This window comes from Podarcis gaigeae (assembly GCF_964106915.1).
Source record: "Podarcis gaigeae genome assembly, chromosome: 3".
Classification (NCBI taxonomy): Eukaryota; Metazoa; Chordata; class Lepidosauria; order Squamata; family Lacertidae; genus Podarcis; species Podarcis gaigeae.
The window spans coordinates 1,023,180-1,045,984 of record NC_139680.1 but is presented as its reverse complement, the minus strand read 5'-3'; the positions used below and the strand labels follow the sequence as shown (position 1 = coordinate 1,045,984).

Genomic DNA, 22,805 nt, shown 5'->3' with positions numbered 1-22,805 from the left:
ACATGGCACCTTGCTGACTACTATCCCTTCCCCAACATTATTTTTTTTCCTGTGGGGAGGGAAGAATAGACAGCGTAGCAGCTAGGAGAGGTCCTGGGGAGTGAGCAGAACCATGATGAGGAGCTGTTTGACATGGGTTATGCTCACTTCAATTCTCCTTGGAAGAATTGAAACAGGGGTGCTCTCAAAGTTAAGCATCCCTGCTTTAAATATCTGCCTCATTCCTTAAAACAAACACCATGGATTACTGCGACACGCTCTATGTGGGACTATCCTTGAGGATAGTCCAAAAGCTGCAGTTGGTGCAAAATCCAGCGGCTCAACTGCTCACAGGACAGGATATCACCAACAAGTTACCCTATTGTTGAAATAATTCCACTGCCTGCAAATTAGTTATGAGCTGAGTTCAGGCTACTAGTCTTGGTGTATAAAAGTCCTATACACCTTGGGACCAGGGTACCTAAAAGATTGTCATACCCTTTATATATCCAATTGATAACTCTACTCTGCAGGTGAGGGCCTCCGGCAGTTACTTATCAGGAAGATCTTATCGGGAAGTCCATTTCACATGGTGTAGGACTCAGGCCTTTAATGTTGTGGTATCTACCATTTGGAATTCCTTGCCCTTGAATATTCGACAGGCACTGTCTCTGTAATCTTTCTGGTGCCCATTTAAGACCTTCCATTTTCAGCAAGCCTTTTAAGCTGAGTTTTCCCCTAAATTCAATTGCTTGAGCCTTCGGAAGAGGACTGATAACTTTCAAATTATTCCTCTGCAGCTGAGATTCCAATAGGGATCTGAATGTTTATCTGAAATGCTTTGATACATTTCAGTAATCCTCTCGTGTGTGTTCAAACACTGCTCAAAATCATCCATTTTTTATGCATCTCTGAAACTTCTATTTTAAGAGTGGTCATATCAGACTCAATCTCAGCTGGATCTTTCTGAATTGGCTTGAGAGCTGCTAAGATCTCTTGTACAACACCAGAGCTCAGGTCTGTTCCAGTCTCCCCTGCCATCAGTTGTGCAGCTGAACTGGCAGCAGCTCCTGTTACCTTCCTTTGGTATTCCTGTTACTCATTATCAAAGATAGTGTAGAGAAACAAAGATAATATCTGCCCAATTTGTGAAGTTCTTTTGCTCAGACAGTCTGGTAATCAAGTTGTCCTGAAGGCAGTTAGAAGACAGGAGAAGGGAATTGCTGCTTATGGCGCCATGTGCAGAAGAGAAGATTTTTTCAAACAGGACATTGCCAGCACTATAGACATCAGCTTTGATTACCATACGCATGAGGTGTAGGCAGTTTTGTCTACCTGGGATCCACCATAACCAGCAACCTTTCCACTGATGCTGAGCTGGACAAGCATATTGGCAAAGTAGCTATGGCAATGGCTTGCCTCTCCAAAAGGGTTTAGGACCATGTGATGTTAACTTCCAATACCAAGATGGAGGTCTACCGGACTTGTGTGTTCAGCTTACACCCACCAGGAGGGATGTCTCAATGCCTTCCACATGGGCTGTGTCAAGAAGATTTTGGACATCAGATGGCAGGGCAGTGTCTCAAACAAATATGTTCTCTCCCAAGCCCACATTCCCAGCGTGTTCACACTTCTATCTCCACAATGTTTATGCTGGCTTGGTCATGTATGCAGAATAGAAGATGGCAGGATCTCCAAGGACGTACTCTATGGAGAGCTGGCTTCAGGCACCAGGCCCATTGTCAGACCCTCTCTGCGTTACAAAGATGTCTGCAAATGTGACATGAAGGCTGGCAACATGAACTCTGCCTTGCAGACGAATGCAGTGCCAAGAGACAGACAGGTTGTGTATCCACAGCAGTGACCAGAGAAGGACTGACTGCTGGGAGGAGCGCAGAGAAGAAATGCCACGCTGTACCTTTAGCAGCAAAACCAGACTCCTTCATCTGCCCCACCTGCAATAAAACATGTCTCTCCCGTATCAGTCTCTATAGCCACAGCAGGTGCTGTAACTCTCCAACAGTTTGACTTATCTCCCAATGGTTCACTCTTCCACTGTCTCCCAAGATAGATGGGTGACAACAACAATAATTCTATACCTGCCTATATAGCACTTTTCCACCCTCACAACAACCTGTGAGATAGGTTACTATTATTCCCATTTTACAAATGGGGAGTGAGGATGGAGAATAGCAATGCTCAAAGCTATGCAATGAGTCCATAATATCAACCTGAACCTGATTATCTGTATTTCAAATCCAAATATTTATCTGACAGTTCATGGCTCCATGGCTAGGCTTTTTGTTTCATCCTCTAAGGTATACTTGTCCAGTTCCATCTACTTCATTGAATTTGCAAATTGGAATTTTCAATCCAATTCCCTTTGCTCTGCATTAATGTTCCCACACTATTTCCCTCAAAAATATGGGCTTGTCTTCCCTCCAGTTATTTTTTACAGTTTGCTGCCTTTGTCATGCAACTATATTTCCATAGTTCTGTATACAAAGTCCTTTGTGAAGAAGTCATTTAATTATTTGAAGAAACAAAATTTATCCAATTTGATGAACCAACAATACACTTGGCAATTCTGTTAGCAAATGATGAAATATATACAACTAGCAAAGAACATGCCACACATCCACCTCCATGTTCCCCTCTCTGCTAGTCACACACATCTATCTACTGAAAGGAAAACCACAGTATGTGGGTCCCACTCATTCTGGAATGTGGCAAGGAAAGCAAACACTGAGAGCCACTAAGGAGCCTGACTGCCATACTCTGTACTGTTATGCTCCTGCACCCATAACTTGCGCTTTCCTATATGACCAAATCTCCCCCAAGGTGAGAGGCTGGGATGAAAAAGGAGGGATCCTAGGGAAGAGCTGGGGGGGGGGTGAGAATTGCCTGTAGGAGAGGACTCCATATGCTACTTGTTCTGTTTTTTGTTTTTGGAGCTGTTATTTTAGTGTATTGTGAAAATCTTTAATAAAATTATTGATTTACAAAATAAAACCAAATCAGTCTTCAGTGCAGAAGGAAAGGTGTCTATATTTGTTAAACAAATTGAAATAAGAGTCCTCAATTTGTCTGTTCAAACCCAGATAATGCTGAAGTACTTTGTGTAAAAGATGGCACCACAGTCCAGATTTATGTTTCAGATAAACACTGTATCCTCCCATGCTCGTAAGCTGTTCTGAATAAAAAGTACACAATCTAAGTCTACTGAGCCATTCAATTGTCTAGACTACATGTAAACATTCTGAGGGTTACATTAACCACTGGGGTTGCTCATTGGAGCACCTGAAATTTTGATTCTTTTTACTCTTAATTGGTACAACAAACAATATATTTTCCTCACACAAATACACTTCTCTACAATGAACTTGTAAGAGCTCAAGGCATGTTCTGTGAGCCTTTGCTATTAAAATAACTATTCATTCTATGCAGACAATTTTGATCCCAACCTTAGTCAAAGGAAACAAACTTTACAATTTTGCTAACACCCCTCCAAATGCCTTTCAGTAACAAAACATTTTTCTTTATCAATACCTTCTTATTACAGTAGTTTAGATAAAGGGAGAGCTGCTTTCGCTTCCTTTCCTCTATTTCTTCACTTGACTGGTTGTCAACTTTGTCCTGAATTTTCTGTAGTAGCGGGCTTGAAACATTCTCAAACCACTTCTTGTACAGCATTTCCCTCCTCCTTAGAGCTAAGAAATCATTGTGCTTCAAATACCTGTCTACTTCCTAATTGACAGAGAGACTATTGTTAACAAAGCTGGGTCTCTTATGAACCAGTAAAACAAATTACTTTAAACCAGACACTATTCAAAAATAAAGGACATCAGAAAGAGACAAGTCATTAATCAACTGAAACCCAAGGGGTGCTTGACACACTGAAATATCTGTACGCAAAAGACATGCATTTTAATCAAATGTGTAGCCCACTTGTATACCATTACGCTGAAAATTGCATACTTTGTTTTTTTGCTGTACCAATATCTGCTTTGAAACCATAGCCAATCATATGACAACTGAATGTGAAGATTACTACTGTGTATGGTTTGCTACATAGAAACAGCTTATCTGTAGGACTTTTGTAACATGTAAAGCAGCTGTACTACAACACAATGTTCTTAACTAGAAAAAGTGCATATTCAGAAAAGGTTGCTTTGCAGATAGGAATAAACTAATTAACAGCAAGGCTATAATTTCAGATGCAAAATATACAGACCACATGCCACAATTCTGTTTGGCCTTAAGGACTCCTGAATACTTTATGAGAATCTCGTTGATTTTTGAAAATTTTTATTTCTTGCTATTATAGTTTTGAAGAAAATCTTGACGGCGTGGCTTTCACAGGTGGGCTGACCAGAATGAGGGTGGGTTTAGGAGCTAACCCAGCCTCTCTCAACCTTGAATCCCCAGATGTTGTTGAACTACAACTCTTGTCATTCCGGACCATTGGTCTGATAGCTAGGGATGGTGGGAGTTGTAGTCCAACAACATCTGGGGACTCAAGGATGAGAGAGGATGGGCTAGACTATGCCTGAAATTCTGGAATGGAGCGGACTGTCACACTAACTGGCTGGAACTCCACAGGTGCCAAGGACCTGAATAAGAAGCCAGACCAGCTAAAGATAGGATGACACTATGATATCCTGATGTACTCTCTGGCCAAGAACCTTCTTAAAGAACAAGGTGAGGCATGTTTGATGGGCAAATACATCACACATACTGGCATTTTCCAAAAGTAGCATACAAGACTATAAAGGCTTCCATAAAGACTATAGAATCATACAATTGTAGTTGGAAGGGACCATAAGGGTCATCTAGTCCAACCCCCTGCAATGCAGGAACATGCAACTGTCCCATACGGGGATCAAACCTGCAACCTTGCCATTATCAGCACCACACTCTTACCAACTGAGCTAAACAACTCCATTATTCTTATGTGAGTAGTGGAGCCAAGACAAGCCACACCAAGGTACACATGGTGCAAGAAGACGTACACAGCCCAGCAGCTGATGCATTTGCAACAGCTCACTTCTAGGAGCTGGAAGCCTACAATACCCCATTCTTCACCTAACTGAACTATGACCAACAACACCTGGTGCAGGTCCCAGGGCCCAAGTAAGTAACACAGAGTGGAGGTAACATAGCAGAGTTTGTAAAATGAGCTTAAGGTGATGAAATTGTAGAATGGTACCAAAGAATAAAAGAGCAGGGAAGGAAATACATGGGATAGATATATCCAAGGGTAATGGTAAAAGTAAAAGGTAAAGGGTCCAGTCATGGATGACTCTGGGGTTGCAGCGCTCATCTTGCTTTATTGGCCGAGGAAGCCGGCGTACAGCTTCTGGGTCATGTGGCCAGCATGACTAAACCGCTTCTGGAGAACCAGAGCAGCGCACGGAAACGCCGTTTACCTTCCCGCTATAAAGCGGTACCTATTTATCTACTTGCACTTTGACGTGCTTTGGAACTGCTGGGTGGGCAGGAGCAGGGACCGAGCAACGGGAGCTCACCCCGTCACGGGGATTTGAACCGCCGACTTTCTGATTGGCAAGCCCTACACTCTGTGGTTTAGACCAAAGCACCACCCATGTCCCTTTATCCAAGGGTAAGTTAACACAAATGGAATAAGGCAACTTCCAATTCTTTCTAGCTAGTGGAAGGAGAGATTGCATGCATGATATTGCATGAGATCATCATGTTCAAACTAATGAAAACTGATGTTTAAAGTTTTTAAAAACTTTAAATCTTTTTTAAAACCCACATAATTTAGGTCTTAAAAAAGCAAATTATTTGTAAACTCCATTTCTTACAGGGTAAAAGACACATGGGATTTCTATAACCAACACATTTAACATTCCTAATTTTGTTCTTTAAATAGCATGCATGAGAGAGGCAATCATGGCACGTGGGGAAAGAGCCTTTATCTCTTTTCCCCACACCATGTGGTCCTGATGAAAACTACCCTCTTTAGCCCCAGGACAGTTTTCTCCACTCATGGCTGCTGCTTATGGCACAAAATGCAAGCATGCTAACCATTGCATACATTTAACATCATGGCTAGTTTGTCCCACAGTAGTTTCCATATACCACATCTATAATGCCACTACATTTCAAGACCCAAGTCAAAAATGTGAAAGGTATCAGATTCAAAAGATATTTCAGCAACCATTGTTGTAGGAGAAAGCATGAGGGCTGGGCGATACTCCAATTTACTGTCTGAAACCGGTATGGCGTTCACTCCCCAGCCACCACAATGTATCGGCAGTTCAAATTGCCTTTGCCCAAGCAGGCAAGCTGCATCTTTCCTCTTGGGTCAGTTGGTCACTCCAGGAGGAAAGACGCAGTCCACCCACTCCTGCCTTTGCCTGGGAGGGCAGGTTGTATCTTTCCTCCCAGAGCAACCAACCGCCCCAAGAGCAAAGACAGAGCCTGCCCACTTGGGCAAAGTCAGGTAAGCGCCTTTGAGGAAGCTCCAATGCCCTTCCAGCAGAATCAGAGCCACCCTCAAACTGCTCAGCTGGGCAGGGGGAAGCCTCAGCCCCCCCCCCCAGCTGAGCAAGCGCTGACACCTTTCCAGCTCGTGACAGAGCTTCCCTGAACCGCTCAGCTGGGAGGGAAGCATAGACGCTCGCTCAGCTGTGGGGCAGAAGGCTCTCCCCTCAGCTGAGCGGTTCAAGGAAGTCCTGGGCTCATGCAAACTGGAGAGGCTTTGGGGCTCACTCACCATGTAGGGCTGGGCAATGTATCTCAGCTGCTTCTTCCATCCCTAAGATGGGGAGGAAGAAACAGGCTAGACACATTCAAGACATCATGATATATCGGCATATCACAGTATTTAGCTGCTGATATATCACAATGTGGAAAGCCAGGTACTGCCCAGCCCTACTAGGCTTCTTCATATCTGTAGGTCTTCCTCAAACGTTAGAAAGACATATTGTAAACCGACACTGTATTTTGTTTCTTACCCTCACAAAGCAGTTCTCTCTTTCCAGCAGGGCCTGGGTGGAACCAACAACATCCTGTCTTTCATTAACTACAGCCTAATAAAATACCAGCAAAATCTGTGAAGTAAAACTGCTGAATGAAAAGCAGTAATTAAGAATTAATTCTATGAGCAGCACAGCACTGTAGGATAAGTAGATCCATGATTAAATAAGACACAGGAAATAAAGCTACAGAAACATCTTTTTAAAATGAATGGGATTTGGGTAAGTGCAACTTTGAGGCTATATTGAATTAGAGATAATCTTGGAGTAGAATAAAAAGTGCAAAGAGAAACAAAAAGTGGTAAAAGAAGTTGCCATTATTACTTCTTGTACAGATCAGAAGGTTAGAAGAAAAGCAGACTTTTCTGGCTGGAGCTATTAATCCAACATGCTTTAAGACATTTTAAATTATTTTAGAATATAAAGAATACATATTTAGAATATTTAATACTATTAGTATTTACATTAAGAATACATCCTAAAATTGTATAATAAACATATCAATGAAACATTAATATTTTGAGTTTTAGCACAAGTAAAAAAACATTCCCCAGAGTGTACAATACGTAGTGTGCTCCACTTCAATCCTATTTCAGCTGTAACTAGATAGCTGCTGAATCAAAAGGTCAATAATTTAGTGATAAGCATCTATTCTTAATCAAATTCAGGGGCAAACTTACAATCTTTCTTTTGCTAAGCAGACCCAAAATAATTCTAGTCATTAAATCGTCCTGTGGGAAGGATCCTGATGTCTTTTTACTTTTTTTGTTGCTGTTTTAAAATGTGTTTTAAAGCTTCTTGTAAACAATATTGAAAATATTGCAGAACATGAACAACTGTAATAAATGAATAAATAACTTGCAGTCCTACATACATATATTCTTTACCCTAACAGATGTCACATTTTAAAAGTTGTTTCATTTAAAAAATATAACTGCAGTATAAAAATCCCCATGCAGAGCAGACAGGAACTGAGCTTCATCTGAACCCCAAACTATATGGAACTCAAAGTACAGATGACTTTACAACAACAAAGTGGCTGTCAGTCCTTGTGTACCTTGTAGTAATATATTTTGTCAGCCTCATTCTCTAAGAAACCTGTTAACAAGAGTTTCCACCTTCTCTCCAAAGCTGAGAAAGCATAATTAGAGTAGTGCCAGTACTGATTTCTTACTACTGCCGCCAAACTCAGGTGTACCTGTGCAATGGAAAAATGTTTCAGCCAGTTTTCAGAATCTTTGGTCCCTCCAGGTTGAATACTTCTGCCAGCCTTGCTGGGTGATCTACTCAAGGGTGTAGAGACTGCTGGAAGAGACTTACAAGAAAGCAGAGTGGAGTGAGGAATCACAGTGAATATACCATATTCTATCAACCCCAAATTCAAAGTTGCCGACACAAAGGATACAGTAGTATCCTCAGCATTCATCCAAAAGAAAGTTGAGAAGGATGGAAAACTACATCCGACTTGATTTTTCTTAAAGCAAATCTTAAGACTACTGTCTTAAGATCCCCTTCATGGATCACTGCCTTGCCGTGGCAAAGGGGCTTGAATAACTCAGAGAAGCTATCAGCTATGCCATGCAGGGCACCCAAGATGGACAGGTCATAGTGGAGAGTTTTGACCAAACGTGATCCACCTGGAGCAGGAACCGGCAAGCCACTCCAGAATCCCTGCCAAGAAAACTCAATGGACAAAGACAACAGGCATATAAAAGTTTTGATGCTGGAAGATGAGCCCCTCAGGTCGGAAGGTGTCCAACATGCTACTGGGGAAGAGCGGAGGACAAGTACAAGTAGATTCAGAGCTGATGAAGTGGCTGGGCCAAAGTCGAAAGGACGCTCAGTTGCGGATATGCCTGGAAGCGAAAGGAAAGTCCAATGCTGTACAGAAAAATATTGCATAGGAACCTGGAATGTAAGAACCATGAACCTGGGTAAGTTGGATGTGGTCAAAAATGAGATGGCAAGAATAAATATTGACATCCTGGGCATCAGTGAACTAAAAGGAAGGGAAGGGGCGAATTCAGTTCGGATGACCATCATATCTACTACTGTGGGCAAGAATCCCGTAAAAGAAATGGAGTGGCCCTCATAGTCAACAAAAGAGTGGCGAAAGCTGTACTGGGATGCAATCTCAAAAATGATAGAATGATCTCGATACGAATCCAAGGCAAACCTTTTGACATCACAGTAATCCAAATTTATGCACCAACCACTGGTGCTGAAGAAACTGAAATTGACCAATTCTATCAAGACTTACAACACCTTAGAGATATGACACCAAAGAAGGATGTTCTTCTCATTATAGGGGATTGGAATGCTAAAGTAGGGAGTCAAGAGATAAAAGGAACAACTGGCAAGTTTGGCCTTGGAGTTCAAAACGAAGCAGGGCAAAGGCTAATAGAGTTCTGCCAAGAGAACAAGCTGGTCATCACAAACACTCTTTTCTAACAACACAAGAGACGACTCTACACATGGACATCACCAAATGGGCAGCATCGAAATCAGATTGATTATATTCTCTGCAGCCAAAGATGGAGAAGCTCTATACAGTCAGCAAAAACAAGACCTGGAGCTGACTGTGGCTCAGATCATCAGCTTATTATAGCAAAATACAGGCTTAAACTGAAGAAAGTAGGAAAAACCACTGGGCCGGTAAGATACAATCTAAATCAAATCCCTTATGAATACACAGTGGAAGTGAGAAACAGGTTAAGGGATTTAGATTTGGTGGACAGAGTGCCTGAAGAACTATGGATGGAGGCTTGCAACATTATACAGGAGGCAGCAACAAAAAACATCCCAATGAAAAGGAAATGCAAGAAAGCAAAGTGGCTGTCCAACGAGGCCTTACAAATAGCGGGGGAGAGAAGGCAAGCAAAATGCGAGGGAAATAGTGAAACATACAGAAAATTGAATGCATGTATGGACTTCCGGGTCGGCGCCATCGCCGAATGGCGGACTCCCTCCGAGCTCCGGAGGGAGCCGGCTTGGCAGGGGCTGGGTCCTACCGCACCGGCGATGCGGGGACCCTTAAAAACCACGGCCAGAGGAGGCCGTGGACATGGAGACTCGGCTGGCACCGTTAGCGCTCTCCCGGCTCGTGAAGGAGCCTTTTTAAAGGCTACGGATCGGGTGCCGGGGAGAAGCGTGGTGCTTTGAGTTCTCTGCTATCCCTGCCGAGCGCAGCCGCATGCCATCCGGCGGAGAGCGCTGACTTCTTCTATTGAAAATTCGGCTCTAAAGAAGAACCCGTGAGTAATTGGAATATGGACTAAAAAAAAAAGGGATAAATTTTTAAAATTCGGAGCGAACGGGGGAGGCGGAAAAAAGGAAGTCAGCCCACCCCTAAATTGTAGAAGAGCCAAAACAAAGGACTGGACAACTAAGATCGAGTGTAACCTTATCTTGCCGAATCAGCAACTTCGCGAGGGAAAATTATAAGATTGAGCTGGAGGAGAAAAGTGGAATTATTTTAAAAAAAGCAATCCCCCCCCGGAATCCCTGGAGCGATTCGTGAAACTGCCTGGGGAAAAGCGACGGAGGTTTTGACAGCTGTCAAAGAGCTGTCAAAAAGGAAGATTAAAATAGAGATTTTGTTATGAGGACTTTGCCGGTTATATTTGTTATAAATTGAATATAAACTGTTTTAAATATCGGTTAATAAGCTACTTGGACTGGTGGATGTGATTCTGGAAGGGAACTTTGCTACTGTAATCCACCTAGAGGAGCCGAGGGATATTGCATGTGTTTTTGACAGGAAACTTGAACAGTTGAATGGAACGCTTAATCTCCTGGGAAACTGCAGGAATGGAACATTATTTTGTCTACAGAGGTCTACACACTACAGGAAACAATGGAACTATTTGTTGGAAAATGAAAGGAACATGATGCAATGCTTTGCTCCATGAATAACAAGCCTCTGCAGAGACACTAGAAACTTTTGGAAAAAGAACATTTCTGTGGGAGAACAGAGAAATTAAAAGGAGGAGAATGATTGACAAGAACAAGGAAATAACAAGAACTGGACAGAACTGGGGGAACATTTGGGATATTCAGGTTTGACAAGCTTATGGATACAAAATTGGAGTTTTTACTCCTGGATATAAAAACCTGGATAGAAGAAATGGGCCCCTTTTTTGATAGACTCCTTCTACGATTGGACATCCGTAATCAAAGACTGGCAAAGAATCTGAGGGACATAGTGTAATGTGGGAACTCCAGGAAGATATTAGAAGTAGAGGGATAGATGAAACGCAAAGGGGAAAGAGGGGAGGGAAAATTGGAATCCAAAGGCTGTAAAATCACTATTCATATTTATCTTATTTCCATCTGTACTATGTTTGAAAGGGGGAAACTCGTGGAAGGGTATAGATCGATCTTAGGGGATGGGAATTTGGATAAATTGGGTTATTGATGATGAGTGTAATTTGGGGATAAGAACTTGTTGAATTTAATTGCTTATTTGGAAGATTTGGAACACAAGAGGGGGTAGGGAGGGGAAGTCCTAGTTATTGGCAAAAAGTTTATAGATTGGATTTAATTTGTTTTGATTTGTTTTAATTTGGAAAACCTTAATAAAAATTATTATAAAAAAACAAACAAACAGAAAATTGAATGCAGATTTCCAAAAAATAGCAAGGAGAGACAAGAAGGCCTTCTTAAACGAGTAATGCAAAGAAATAGAGGAAAACAACACAACAGAGATCTGTTCAAGACAATTGGAGATATGAAAGGAACATTTCGTGCAAAGATTACCATAATAAAGGACAAAAGTGGTAAGGACCTAACAGAAGCAGAAGACGTGAAGAAGAGGTGGCAAGAATACACAGAGGAATTATACCAGAAAGATATGGATGGCTTGTACACGCCAGTTAGTGTGGTTGCTGAGCTTAAGCCAGACATCCTGGAGAGTGAAGTCAAATAGGCCTTAGAAAGCACTGCTAATAACAAGGCCAGTGGAAGTGATGATATTCCAGCTGAACTATTTAAAATTTTAAAAGATGATGCTGTTGAGGTGCTACACTCAATATGCCCGCAAATTTGGAAAACTCAGCAGTGGCCAGAGGATTAGAGAAGATCAGTCAACATCCCAATCCCAAAGAAGGGCAGTGCCAAGGAATGTTCCAACTACCGCGCAATTGCACTCATTTCACACACAAGCAAGGTAATGCTTAAAATTCTACAAGGCAGGCTTAAGCAGTATGTGGACCAAGAACTCCCAGAAGTGCAAGGTGGATTTCAAAGGGGCAGAGGAACCAGAGACCAAATTGCAAATATGCAAAGGATTATGGAGAAAGCTAGAGAATTCCAGAAAGACATCTACTTCTGCTTCATTGACTACGCAAAAGCATTTGACTGTGTCGACCACAGCAAACTATGGCAAGTTCTCAAAGAAATGGGAGTGCCTGATCACCTCATCTGTCTCCTGAGAAATCTCTATGTGGGACAAGAAGCTACAGTTAGAACTGGATATGGAACAACTGATTGGTTCAAAATTGGTTCAAAATTGACTCCCTGCTTATTTAACTTATATGCAGAATTCATCATGCGAAAGGCTGGGCTAGATGAATCCCAAACCAGAATTAAGATTACCGGAAGAAATATCAACAACCTAAGATATGCCGATGACACAACCTTGATGGCAGAAAGTGAGGAGGAATTAAAGAACCTTTTAATGAGGGTGAAAGAGGAGAGCGCAAAATATGGTCTAAAGCTCAACATCAAAAAAACGAAGATCATGGCCACTGGTCCAATCACCTCCTGGCAAACAAGAAAGGGAAGAAATGGAGGCAGTGAGAGATTTTACTTTCTTGAGCTACATGATCACTGCAGATGGTGACAGCAGCCACGAAATTAAAAGACACCTGCTTCTTGGGAGAAAAGCAATGACAAACCTAGACAGCATCTTAAAAAGTAGAGACATCATCTTGCCAACCAAGTCCCATGGACTGCAAGAAGATCAAACCTATCCATTCTGAAGGAAATCAGCCCTGAGTGCTCACTGAAAGGACAGATCCTGAAGCTGAGGCTCCAATAATTTGGCCACCTCGTGAGAAGAGAAGACTCCCTGGAAAAAACCCTGATGTTGAGAAAGATTGAGGGCACAAGGAGAAGGGGACGACAGAGGACCAGATGGTTGGACAGTGTTCTCGAAGCTACGAACATGAGTTTGACCAAACTGTGGGAGGAAGTGGAAGACAGGAGTGCCTGGCCTGCTCTGGTCCATGGGGTCACGAAGAGTCGGACCCAACTAAACAACTAAACAACAAAAACAACAAGAAGACTACTGTATGACCTCCAAAGTAACCACATAAACATTGTGAATAAATAAAATATTGTGCATTGCTCTGCTACTACAAACATTTGGAAACTAAACAGAACTCTTTGCGACATGATGAGTAATTATATAAATTGCCTTCAATATATAACTGCCTTAGCTTTTCCACCAATGGAGCTGACAGTCCATTAACAGGAAAAGCATGCACCTCAATAAGAATGCTCAACATTTGTACAGTACTTCGAATATGTTATAATTTCTTGCAATCACTGTTGTCCCCCTGTGGCCGAAAAGCTTCTCCAAGGCCATGTAATGCAGCCATGGCAGAGGTAACATTCAAAGCCAGGACACAAGTGCTTAGCTCAGTACATTATTTTTCTTATTTATTTCAAGTACTTATATACAACTTTTCATCTGGAAATTTCCCAAAGAAGTTCATTAGCCATTGTGTTATGCCTGCTTGTAAATATGAAGATCACCCTTCTGAGCAGGGTAAGGAAAATTTCCCCAGATTATTTATATCCCACCTTTTCTCAAAGGACCTCAAAGTGGTGCGCACACTTTCCCCTCCCCTCTCCATTTTATCCTCACAGTGACCCTGTGAGGTAGGCTAGACTGAAAGACTGTGAGTGGCCCACGGTCACCCAGTGATCTTTGGGGCGGAGTGGGGATTCAAATCCTGCTTTCCCTGGTCCTAGTCCATCACTCTAGCCCCCATTGGCTCTTTTGAAATGTAAAGAATCAAGGTCTAGCTAAGGAATTTGGCTACTTATGTTTAGATCAGTTGACCTCACAATGGGAGTTTTAGATTTATCAATTTTTTAAGAAACTTAATTAAATCAAAATGAAATGCTGCTTTAACTGTTTTGCACTGCTAGCACTACATATTTTGTGATAGTACACTGCCAAAGTAGTGGATATAGTCCCACGTTAAGCACCTAGTCACTCACTTGCTTTCGCTCCGCCCTCATCTGCTCCATTTGGGCCCTTGGACAGCGAAGTCTTATGAGCCACTCCAAGTCTGTACTTTCCTGCCTTGGCACTCCAGGATAGACCTAGTATGAGATTGTTGAATTAGCAAAAGGGGGGGGGGAGAGGCCTTTAAAGAATATACTGGCTCCTCTCAACAGCTCCAGATCACAGCTTGTCAAGCCAGACGTCAACTTTCTAATAACTCACTCTAACTCTAACTTGTAGGCTACTGAGTGGAATGGGGAACCAGTACTTAGTACAACAGAACTTCTCTACAATAGACAATAAGTGTTCCAAAGTTAGGTCATAGGACTGTGACATCAGTCCTCAATTCCAACTTATTCTTTGAGATGTCTTTCTTTATTCCCTAGAAGTTCTTTCTACCTGAAAAAACATGGCATAACAGCAATGGATATGCAGAAATTAGATAAGGTAACTAAGCAGAATGTACTTGGCATAGTGTTATGGAAATATTAAGTGCTGTATCTTAGAAGTACAATGCACACATACAGTGCTTCCCAAAATTCTCATCTTCTGCTATAGTTCTGAGAAACTATGAAACAGGCCAATTACAGCACAAACATGCAATACATCTTTAATGATACATAAGAAACTAGTTTAACAGTGTTTCTATGTAGCTATCACACTAAGATTTAAATAGCTGTACAGTGGTACCTCGGGTTACGAACAGTCCTGCTTATGAACGCTTCGGGTTACGAATTCCACAAACCCGGAAGTAGATGTCCCAGGTTGCGAACTTTGCTCCGGGATACGAATGCAATCTGCTTCTGGGGCCGCGGGAGGCCTACATATGTAGGGGATGCGTGCCTCAGGTTAAGAATGCTTCGGGTTAAGAACGGACTTCCAGAACAAATTAAGTTTGTAACCCGAGGTACCACTGTAAATGATTGCATTACCGCATCTCAATTTTTATGCTTTTTTTTTAGATTCTCTGGGAGCTACAACCACAGAATGGCTAATACAATGGTACCTCGGGTTAAGAACTGAATTCGTTCCGGAGGTCCATTCTTAACCTGAAACTGTTCTTAAACTGAAGCACCACTTTAGCTAATGGGGCCTCCCGCTGCCGCCGCGCAATTTCTGTTCTCATCCTGAAGCAAAGTTCTTAACCCGAGGTACTATTTCTGGGTTAATGGAGTCTGTAACCTGAAGCGTCTGTAACCCGAGGTACCACTGTATATGTTTTAAACATATAAATAAATAGTCCTTAAGGGAGCTGAAAGTGGGTGGAAAGAATTACAGTTTCCCATGTTTAATTTGCCTCACTTATAACACTTTCACACAGATGTTCCAAGTTTTGTAATCAACACAAAAGCTGTAAAACCTATTTGTTGAGTTGAAAGTTAAATGTATAAACAACCAACAAACCATAATTCATTTCCAAATCACCAACTCTAAAAACACTAGCATCCATCTGTCACCAGCCTTAGCCACAACAGATTTCTGAAAATTCATTTGTTTAACTTGTATCTGTTTCCCTTCACACAACAGGAGATAAAGAATATTTAACAAATTAGTAGATAGATTATTTTTTAACAGTATCCAGCTCCTTCTTGTCATCTATCTTCAATTGCCAGTTTAGTTTACAGTGGTACCTCTGGCTACATAATTCGTTCAGGAGGTCCATTCTTAACATGAAACTGTTCTTAACCTGAGTTACCACTTTAGCTAATGGCACCTGCCGCTGCCGCTGCGCTACTGCCGTGCAATTTCTGTTCTCATCATGAAGCAAAGTTCTTAACCCAAGGTACTATTTCTGGATTAGCGGAGTCTGTAACCTGAAGCATCTGTAACCTGAAGTGTATGTAACCCAAGGTACCACTGTACTTATACAGTCATACCTCGGGTTGAAGTAGCTTCGGAATAAGTATTTACGGGTTGCGCGCTGCGGCGACCCAAAAGTAACGGAGTGTGTTACTTCAAGGTTTCGCTACTTGCGCATATGCAGACGATCAAAATGATGTCACGCGCATGCATGGAAGCGGCGAACGGATCCCAATCACATCCAGAAGTACCACTGTAAAATGTGTTGGCTGATTTTCCACCCAAAGGTGCACAGACAATACATATCCATATGCTATTTCCTGGGCAGATGAAGTTTTGTGGCACATCCTGTTCTACATTCTGTCTCTTTAATGTTATTTTTGTTTATTAAATTTGTATACCTCCCATCATCCATAGATCTCAGGGCGGTACACAACATAAAACAAGATACAGAGGAATTGCTTCATGGGATCAGTAGGAAACTAAGTAACAGTGCTCTCTGAAATCCCCCTCCCAAGTCAGACACAGCTTGTCTTTAAGAAGGGATAGCATTTTTGAAAATTTTAGAAGCATTGTGGCAACATATATAACACAAATCTTAAATACTGTGAAAGAAAGGAAAAGCAAACAGAAGAAGGCTCTTATGAACTGATGCACTGTTACCTCCATCATATCCATCAAAAATTAAGAATCAGTTGTGTCTGGAATTCAGAATGCATCAGCTTTATTGCATTTCTTCAAGAAAACATTTGACCTTCTGTACCTGGTAAGGTGTAATAGGCATCCATTCTGTAAGCGCTATAATATCCTCTTCTTTATCCAAATGCGAGAATCCAGTCTTTGTAGGCTGTAATGATATTTGCTGGATAAATTTAAAGTAAAAAAACCATCTAAGGCAATGCTTACTTGAGAGTATGTCTCATTGTCACATCCTTCTGACTTAAGAGTGAGCAGGAAAGGTCTCATAGCAATAGGCTGATGAGCTTTAAGTTCCAAGGGATTTCTCAGTTTCCTCAAAACAAGTGTGTTTCTTTAAAAAGGGTGAGAGCCAATGTAATGCAAGTGTCTGCTCGCACAAGGGGGTTTCTCTTTCCTCTAATCACTCCTGCACCCTCCCAACCCCCTCAAACGTTCCTCTAGCATGCAAGGGGGCTAGATGCAGAAGAGAAACTGAAAATCATATTGCACAAGCCAATTTCCATTGAACAAATGGACATACTGTATATCACCACAGGTTGCTGCAAGAGTATAAACTTAGTTTATTTCAGTCATTAAAAAGATGATTTAATTGGCTTGGAAAAAATGCCAATATTTTTCACCTTCACAGGACAACCAAGCACTGAAGAAAATAAAGTGAGGGTTGGGAGTAGGAATTTTTAAAAAATCAGACTAGAAAAATTGTCTTTCCACTAGGGAGGGAAATGTTGTCACGCCATTCCTTGGTGGTGGAGTGCCGCAGGACGCAATTTTCTCCCCGATGCTTATTAACATCTTTATGCGCCCCCTTGCCCAGATTATGCGGAGCTTTGGGCTGGGCTGTCATCAATATGCTGATGACACTCAGCTCTATCTGCTGATGGATGGCCACACCGACTCGGCCCCAAACACATTGACCAGATGCTTGGAAGCTGTGGCTGGATGGTTTCGTGGGAGCCGATTGAAACGAAATCCTTCGAAGACAGAGGTCCTATGGCTGGGTCGGGATGGCATGGGGATGAGGGACCAACTCCCTTCTCTTGCGGGGCCCAATTAGTGCCATTGCCTTCCGTTAAGAGTTTGGGTGTAATCCTTGATGCCTCCCTTTCCATGGAGGCGCAAGTTACAGCAACAGCCAAGGCGACATTTTTCCACCTTCGCCGCATCGAGCAGTTGGTCCCTTACCTTTCCCGCCCTGACCTGGCCACAGTGATCCATGTGACGGTCATCTCCAGGCTTGACTACTGTAATTCACTCTACGCGGGGCTGCCCTTGAAGCTGACCCAGAAACTCCAGAGGGTGCAGAATGCTGCAGCGAGACTCCTCACGGGGTCTCTGCCATGGGAGCATTTCAATCCCAGTGCTTTTCAAACTGCACTGGCTCCCGGTAGAGTACAGGGTCAGATTTAAGGTGCTGCTTTTGACCTTTAAAGCCCTTCACGGCCTAGGACCCTCGTGCCTACGGGACCGCCTCTCCTGGTATGCCCCACGGAGAGCCTCAAGGTCCATAAATAACAACACCCTAGTGGTCCCAGGCCCTAAGGAAGTTAGATTGGCTTCAACCAGAGCCAGGGCCTTTTCAACTCTGGCTCCGGCCTGGTGGAACGCTCTGCCTCATGAGACCAGGGCCCTGCAGGATCTGATTTCTTTCCGCAGGGCCTGTAAGACAGAGTTGTTCCGTCTGGCCTTTGGCTTGAAGCCAATTTGATTCCCTCCCTTCCTCTCTTTCTTTTTTCCTTTCCTTCTCTTCCTGCGATGAGGCTACATTTTAATATTTTAATGTTTCAATATTTTAATGTTGTATTTTAATTTTGTTTTTAAGTTGTAATCATTCAACTTGTTTTTATTATTGCTTGTAAGCCGCTCTGAGCCCTGCCTTGGCTGGGGAGGGTGGGGTATAAATAAAAAATTATTATTATTATTATTAAATCAGATGCTTAAAAAAAATCAGACTATCTGTTTTTTTAAAAAATCATACTATATGCTTGGAGATATTGTGTGTGTGCATCTGACGTGGCACAGCCCTTACTACTTTATGCTCACAAGATACAGGAAGCCCCAGCTGACACAGCGTCCAGGCGAATTGAGCAAATGTGCAAGAAGAGGGTAAGTAGAGCCCCTTAAGTTAATAAGTTTATTAAAATAAACAGTGAGACAGAATAGTAAGGGCGCAGTAAGGGCCTTGTGTGCTAAGACCCAAATCTAGAAAAAACTTTTAACTCAGGAGCTAAATTCTACGAGTTGGAAGTCTTTAGAAAAGCTCTCAGGAGAGGGAAGTGCTCACATGCCCATGTGCTGCTTGCAGGTTTCCCACAGACATCTGACTGGCCAGATCCAGCAATCTTATGTTTGTATGACATGGGAATTTCATGGTGTCTCCTACATTTTCATGTATCACATTAAATTTATTTTGAAATATTCAGTGTTGTTGTTTAAAAGTACTTAATATGCTATCCTTTGAACTGCATATGCATAAGCACTACTACTTGTTATGTCCAAGTTGCACCGGTCAACTGGATCAAGGAGGAGTTTAGAGCAAGAGGGAATGAGTTTATCCCCACTGCATTTTGAGTATATGTGACACATGAATTTGACTAATTTTTAAAAGCAAAATCTAAATATAGAGGCAGAATTCAAGCAATTATGTAGTTCTTTACTAAATCAACCCAATACCCAATTATCCAGGTTGCACACTGAGAACTGTTGTGTCACAAAGGTTCATACACATTGCTGTCCTCTTCTCAAGTCTTAGATACATTAAAGTCAGGTTACTAAAATATCAACCTTTTTTGCTTGGGCGTATCTACGATATCGATGCCGGGCTTTTGGACAGCAAACTTTTATAAGCCAGTCTTCTCCAGAGCTGTCACTATCTAAAGATGTTGCTGAATCAGTCTAGAAAAAACAACAAGCAAACACATTAAAGTCAGCATAAACAATGAAAACTTTCTGCATAGATGGCTTTCCCCACCCTACCGCGACCAACCAACTAGAACTGCCATTTGTAGAAATGCCAGTGTGTTTAGAAGCCTATAAAGAATGTTCTTTATAAAGTTCAGGTTCTTCTCAGATGTCAACTGCTAAAAGTAATGGGGGAATCCTCATAACTAAATAATCAGGTGTGATCCCTACCTCTTGCTGAACTGCCCATTCTAGAACAGGGATGGGGAACCTGTGGCACTCCAAAGAGTTGCTGGGACTACATGTCTCTCCACTGGCTATGCTGATGAGGCCTGCTGGGAACTGAAGGCCATGAAGAAAAGAAACTGAAGGCCTTCTCTGCTGCTCCAGAGAAGCGGACACGGAGCAATGGTTCCAAACTACAAGAAAGAAGATTCCACCTAAACATTAGGAAGAACTTCCTGACAGTAAGAGCTGTTCGACAGGGGAAATTGCTGCCAAGGAGTGTGGTGGAGTCTCCTTCTTTGGAGGTCTTTAAGCAGAGGCTTGAGGGACGCAGGTGGCGCTGTGGGTTAAAGCCTCAGCGCCTAGGACTTGCCGATCGAAAGGTCGGCGGTTCGAATCCCTGCAGTGGGGTGCGCTCCCGCTGCTCGGTCCCAGCGCCTGCCAACCTAGCAGTTCGAAAGCACCTCCGGGTGCAAGTAGATAAATAGGGACCGCTTACCAGCGGGAAGGTAAACGGCGTTTCCGTGTGCGGCTCTGGCTCGCCAGAGCAGCGATGTCACGCTGGCCACGTGACCCGGAAGTGTCTCCGGACAGCGCTGGCCCCTGGCCTCTTAAGTGAGATGGGCGCACAACCCCAGAGTCTGGCAAGACTGGCCCGTACGGGCAGGGGTACCTTTACCTTTACCTTTAAGCAGAGGCTTGACAACCATATGTCAGGAGTGCTCTGATGGTGTTTCCTGCTTGGCAGGGGGTTGGACTCGATGGCCCTTGTGGTCTCTTCCAACTCTATGATTCTATGATTCTATGATCTGGAGGGCCAAGGGTTCTCCATCCATGTTTAGAACAGTATCATTTATAGAGGGAAATGAAGGTTGGAGTTGGATGGGGAACAGACGACTACCTCAGTGCTTAAGGTGGCCCAAACATAACTAACATACTTAAGCTGCAGGATACATGCACCACTTGGAGAAAATCTGCTGTCTACTTCATGGGGGTGGGGGGGGGAAACTCTTTGCATATTCATGTTATCACTAACAGGGTATTTATAACAAGAATTATGATTTTGCAGCTTCTGATGTTTTATTCTTTATTATTACATTACATTTTTGTGCTTGTAATATGTGTTTTTTCATACGGTTTTAACTACTGAAAGGTGGCTAAGGAATAAAACGATGAATGGATGGGTGTAAATGAAGTCAGTTAAATTATCTGTGCAATTATGAGATCCCCCCCCCCCCAGGTTTAAGATTGTAGCTCGTTGTTTGCCCTCTGTGGTTTTAAGCACACATGTAAATATTTTGCCCAAGCTATGTAGTTTTATGGTTCTGGGACTCTTAGCCCCGAGTTTAAACTTTTATGGCAGTGGTTTCCTCAACTTGCCTTGCCTTGTAGAGACAAAGGAAGGTCTTATCCCAAAGATGCTTCATGTGGTTAAAATCTGCAAGCGACAGAAGGCAAGTACACCCCCCCCCATGAAACATCAGGTGATGCTGCACCTTTTAGGAACTTCAGATACTTGCTTAGACATGCTTTTAGTAGCACTGTTTACTCGTTTTTGGAAGCCAGCAACTTTCCCAGGAAACCAACTACACAACTTCAGATGAAATGTGCAATGTGTAGTGCCTTATATATTGCCATTTATTTTAAATCAGGATTGGTTTAAACATAAATGGGGCTTATGTTATCTTGCCATGGATTCTATTATAGATTTTGTGTGGAAGCATAACTGTAATTCTACTTCCAGCTGGTTATGGATGAGCAATGCCTCAGCGGTGCTAAAGAATCCTAGTGCTCAAACGACCTACGGTAAATCTAGTTTGCATTTTGAAAACTGAAGGGATGGTTCTGGCTGTGGCTGCAGCTGTTGTGTGTGACAGACAGCAGCGCCAGGCTCAGAAATTCCAACAGAGGGCTGAAGCCTCTCTCTGATTGGCTACCCAGCCAGCCAGAAGGGGGTGGAGCCAGCCCTTTTGGAGGGAAAATAAACAGGGCTGCTTCTGGGGGAGAGTTAGGGTTGGCTTTGAGGGGTCAGACAAGGTTCAGGCTGAGAAACAGGGCCTGGTTGGGATGGGAGAAAGGGATGAGGAGAGGATTTGACTGAGCGGCACATCCGCTCGGAGGAGACTCTCTCTAGCCAGAGGAAGGAGCCTCGCAGTTTGGCTAGGAAGAGCGGGTGGAGGGTCTGGGGAAAGTCTTCTGACAGGAGCTAACTGGAAGGCTGAGTCTGAGCCAGGAGAGGGAGAAGACAGACGAAAGCGGGGTCTCCTTCCAGGCGGGAGGGGAGAGATCTTCTAGGCCAGAGCTTTCCAGACTTTTCATCTTGATGACCCACTTGTCAGAGATGCCTCGTTTTGGGACACACTACTTCCGATTTACTAGCAAACGGGAGGCTAAACAAAGCCCTTTCTAGCCCCGGAAGGAGCGCAGGGAGCATTGCTCTCTTCTTGGCAAAGAAGACCCCTAAGCCAGTAACAAGGGGGAGGGGACCCCCTGGGTCTGTTGCACTATTTGAAAATACCTCAGTAGTGGGACGGCTAAGAGAGGGGAACTGAGGGAAAGCGCCCCTCACTTATGAACCAGGGTATTCAATTGGCAAACACTGGCCAGTGAGCACTCCAGTTGGAGAACAGCCTTGACCAAAGGTGTCATAGACTTTGAAGACACTCGAACTCAGGATGCAAGGGAGCAACGTGCTAAGAGGAAGGCACGCTTGGCAAATCCTCACCGTGACCAACTCCCGTCCGGAAACCAATGTCCCCACTGTGGAAGGACGTGTGGATCCAGAATTGGCCTCCACAGTCACTTACGGACTCACTGTTAAGCCCGTGTTCATGGAAGACAAGATTGCCAAAGAAGCAGCGGCAGCAGCTGTGTCAAAAGTATTTAACTGTAATACCTATAACAGCTAAGTAAAGAAACGAGAGGGAAGTAGCAGAAACTGAGTTAAGCATTTTACCACCTAT

General features: G+C 43.0%; 1 protein-coding gene across 1 annotated transcript in view; it reads right to left on the bottom strand.

The window, feature by feature from the left end:
* LOC310842305 (uncharacterized protein) overlaps positions 1–22,805 on the bottom strand; it is a gene marked incomplete at its 5' end in the record, with an annotated part of 37,436 nt that overhangs the window by 12,704 nt on the left and 1,927 nt on the right. Inside the window, 6 exons of the mRNA XM_083734025.1 lie at positions 3,529–3,726; positions 6,963–7,037; positions 8,182–8,298; positions 14,214–14,318; positions 16,784–16,867; positions 19,501–19,611. Of these exons, the coding sequence (XP_083590151.1) occupies positions 3,529–3,726; positions 6,963–7,037; positions 8,182–8,298; positions 14,214–14,318; positions 16,784–16,867; positions 19,501–19,611 (690 nt within the window). The remainder of the gene's footprint in view (positions 1–3,528; positions 3,727–6,962; positions 7,038–8,181; positions 8,299–14,213; positions 14,319–16,783; positions 16,868–19,500; positions 19,612–22,805) is intronic.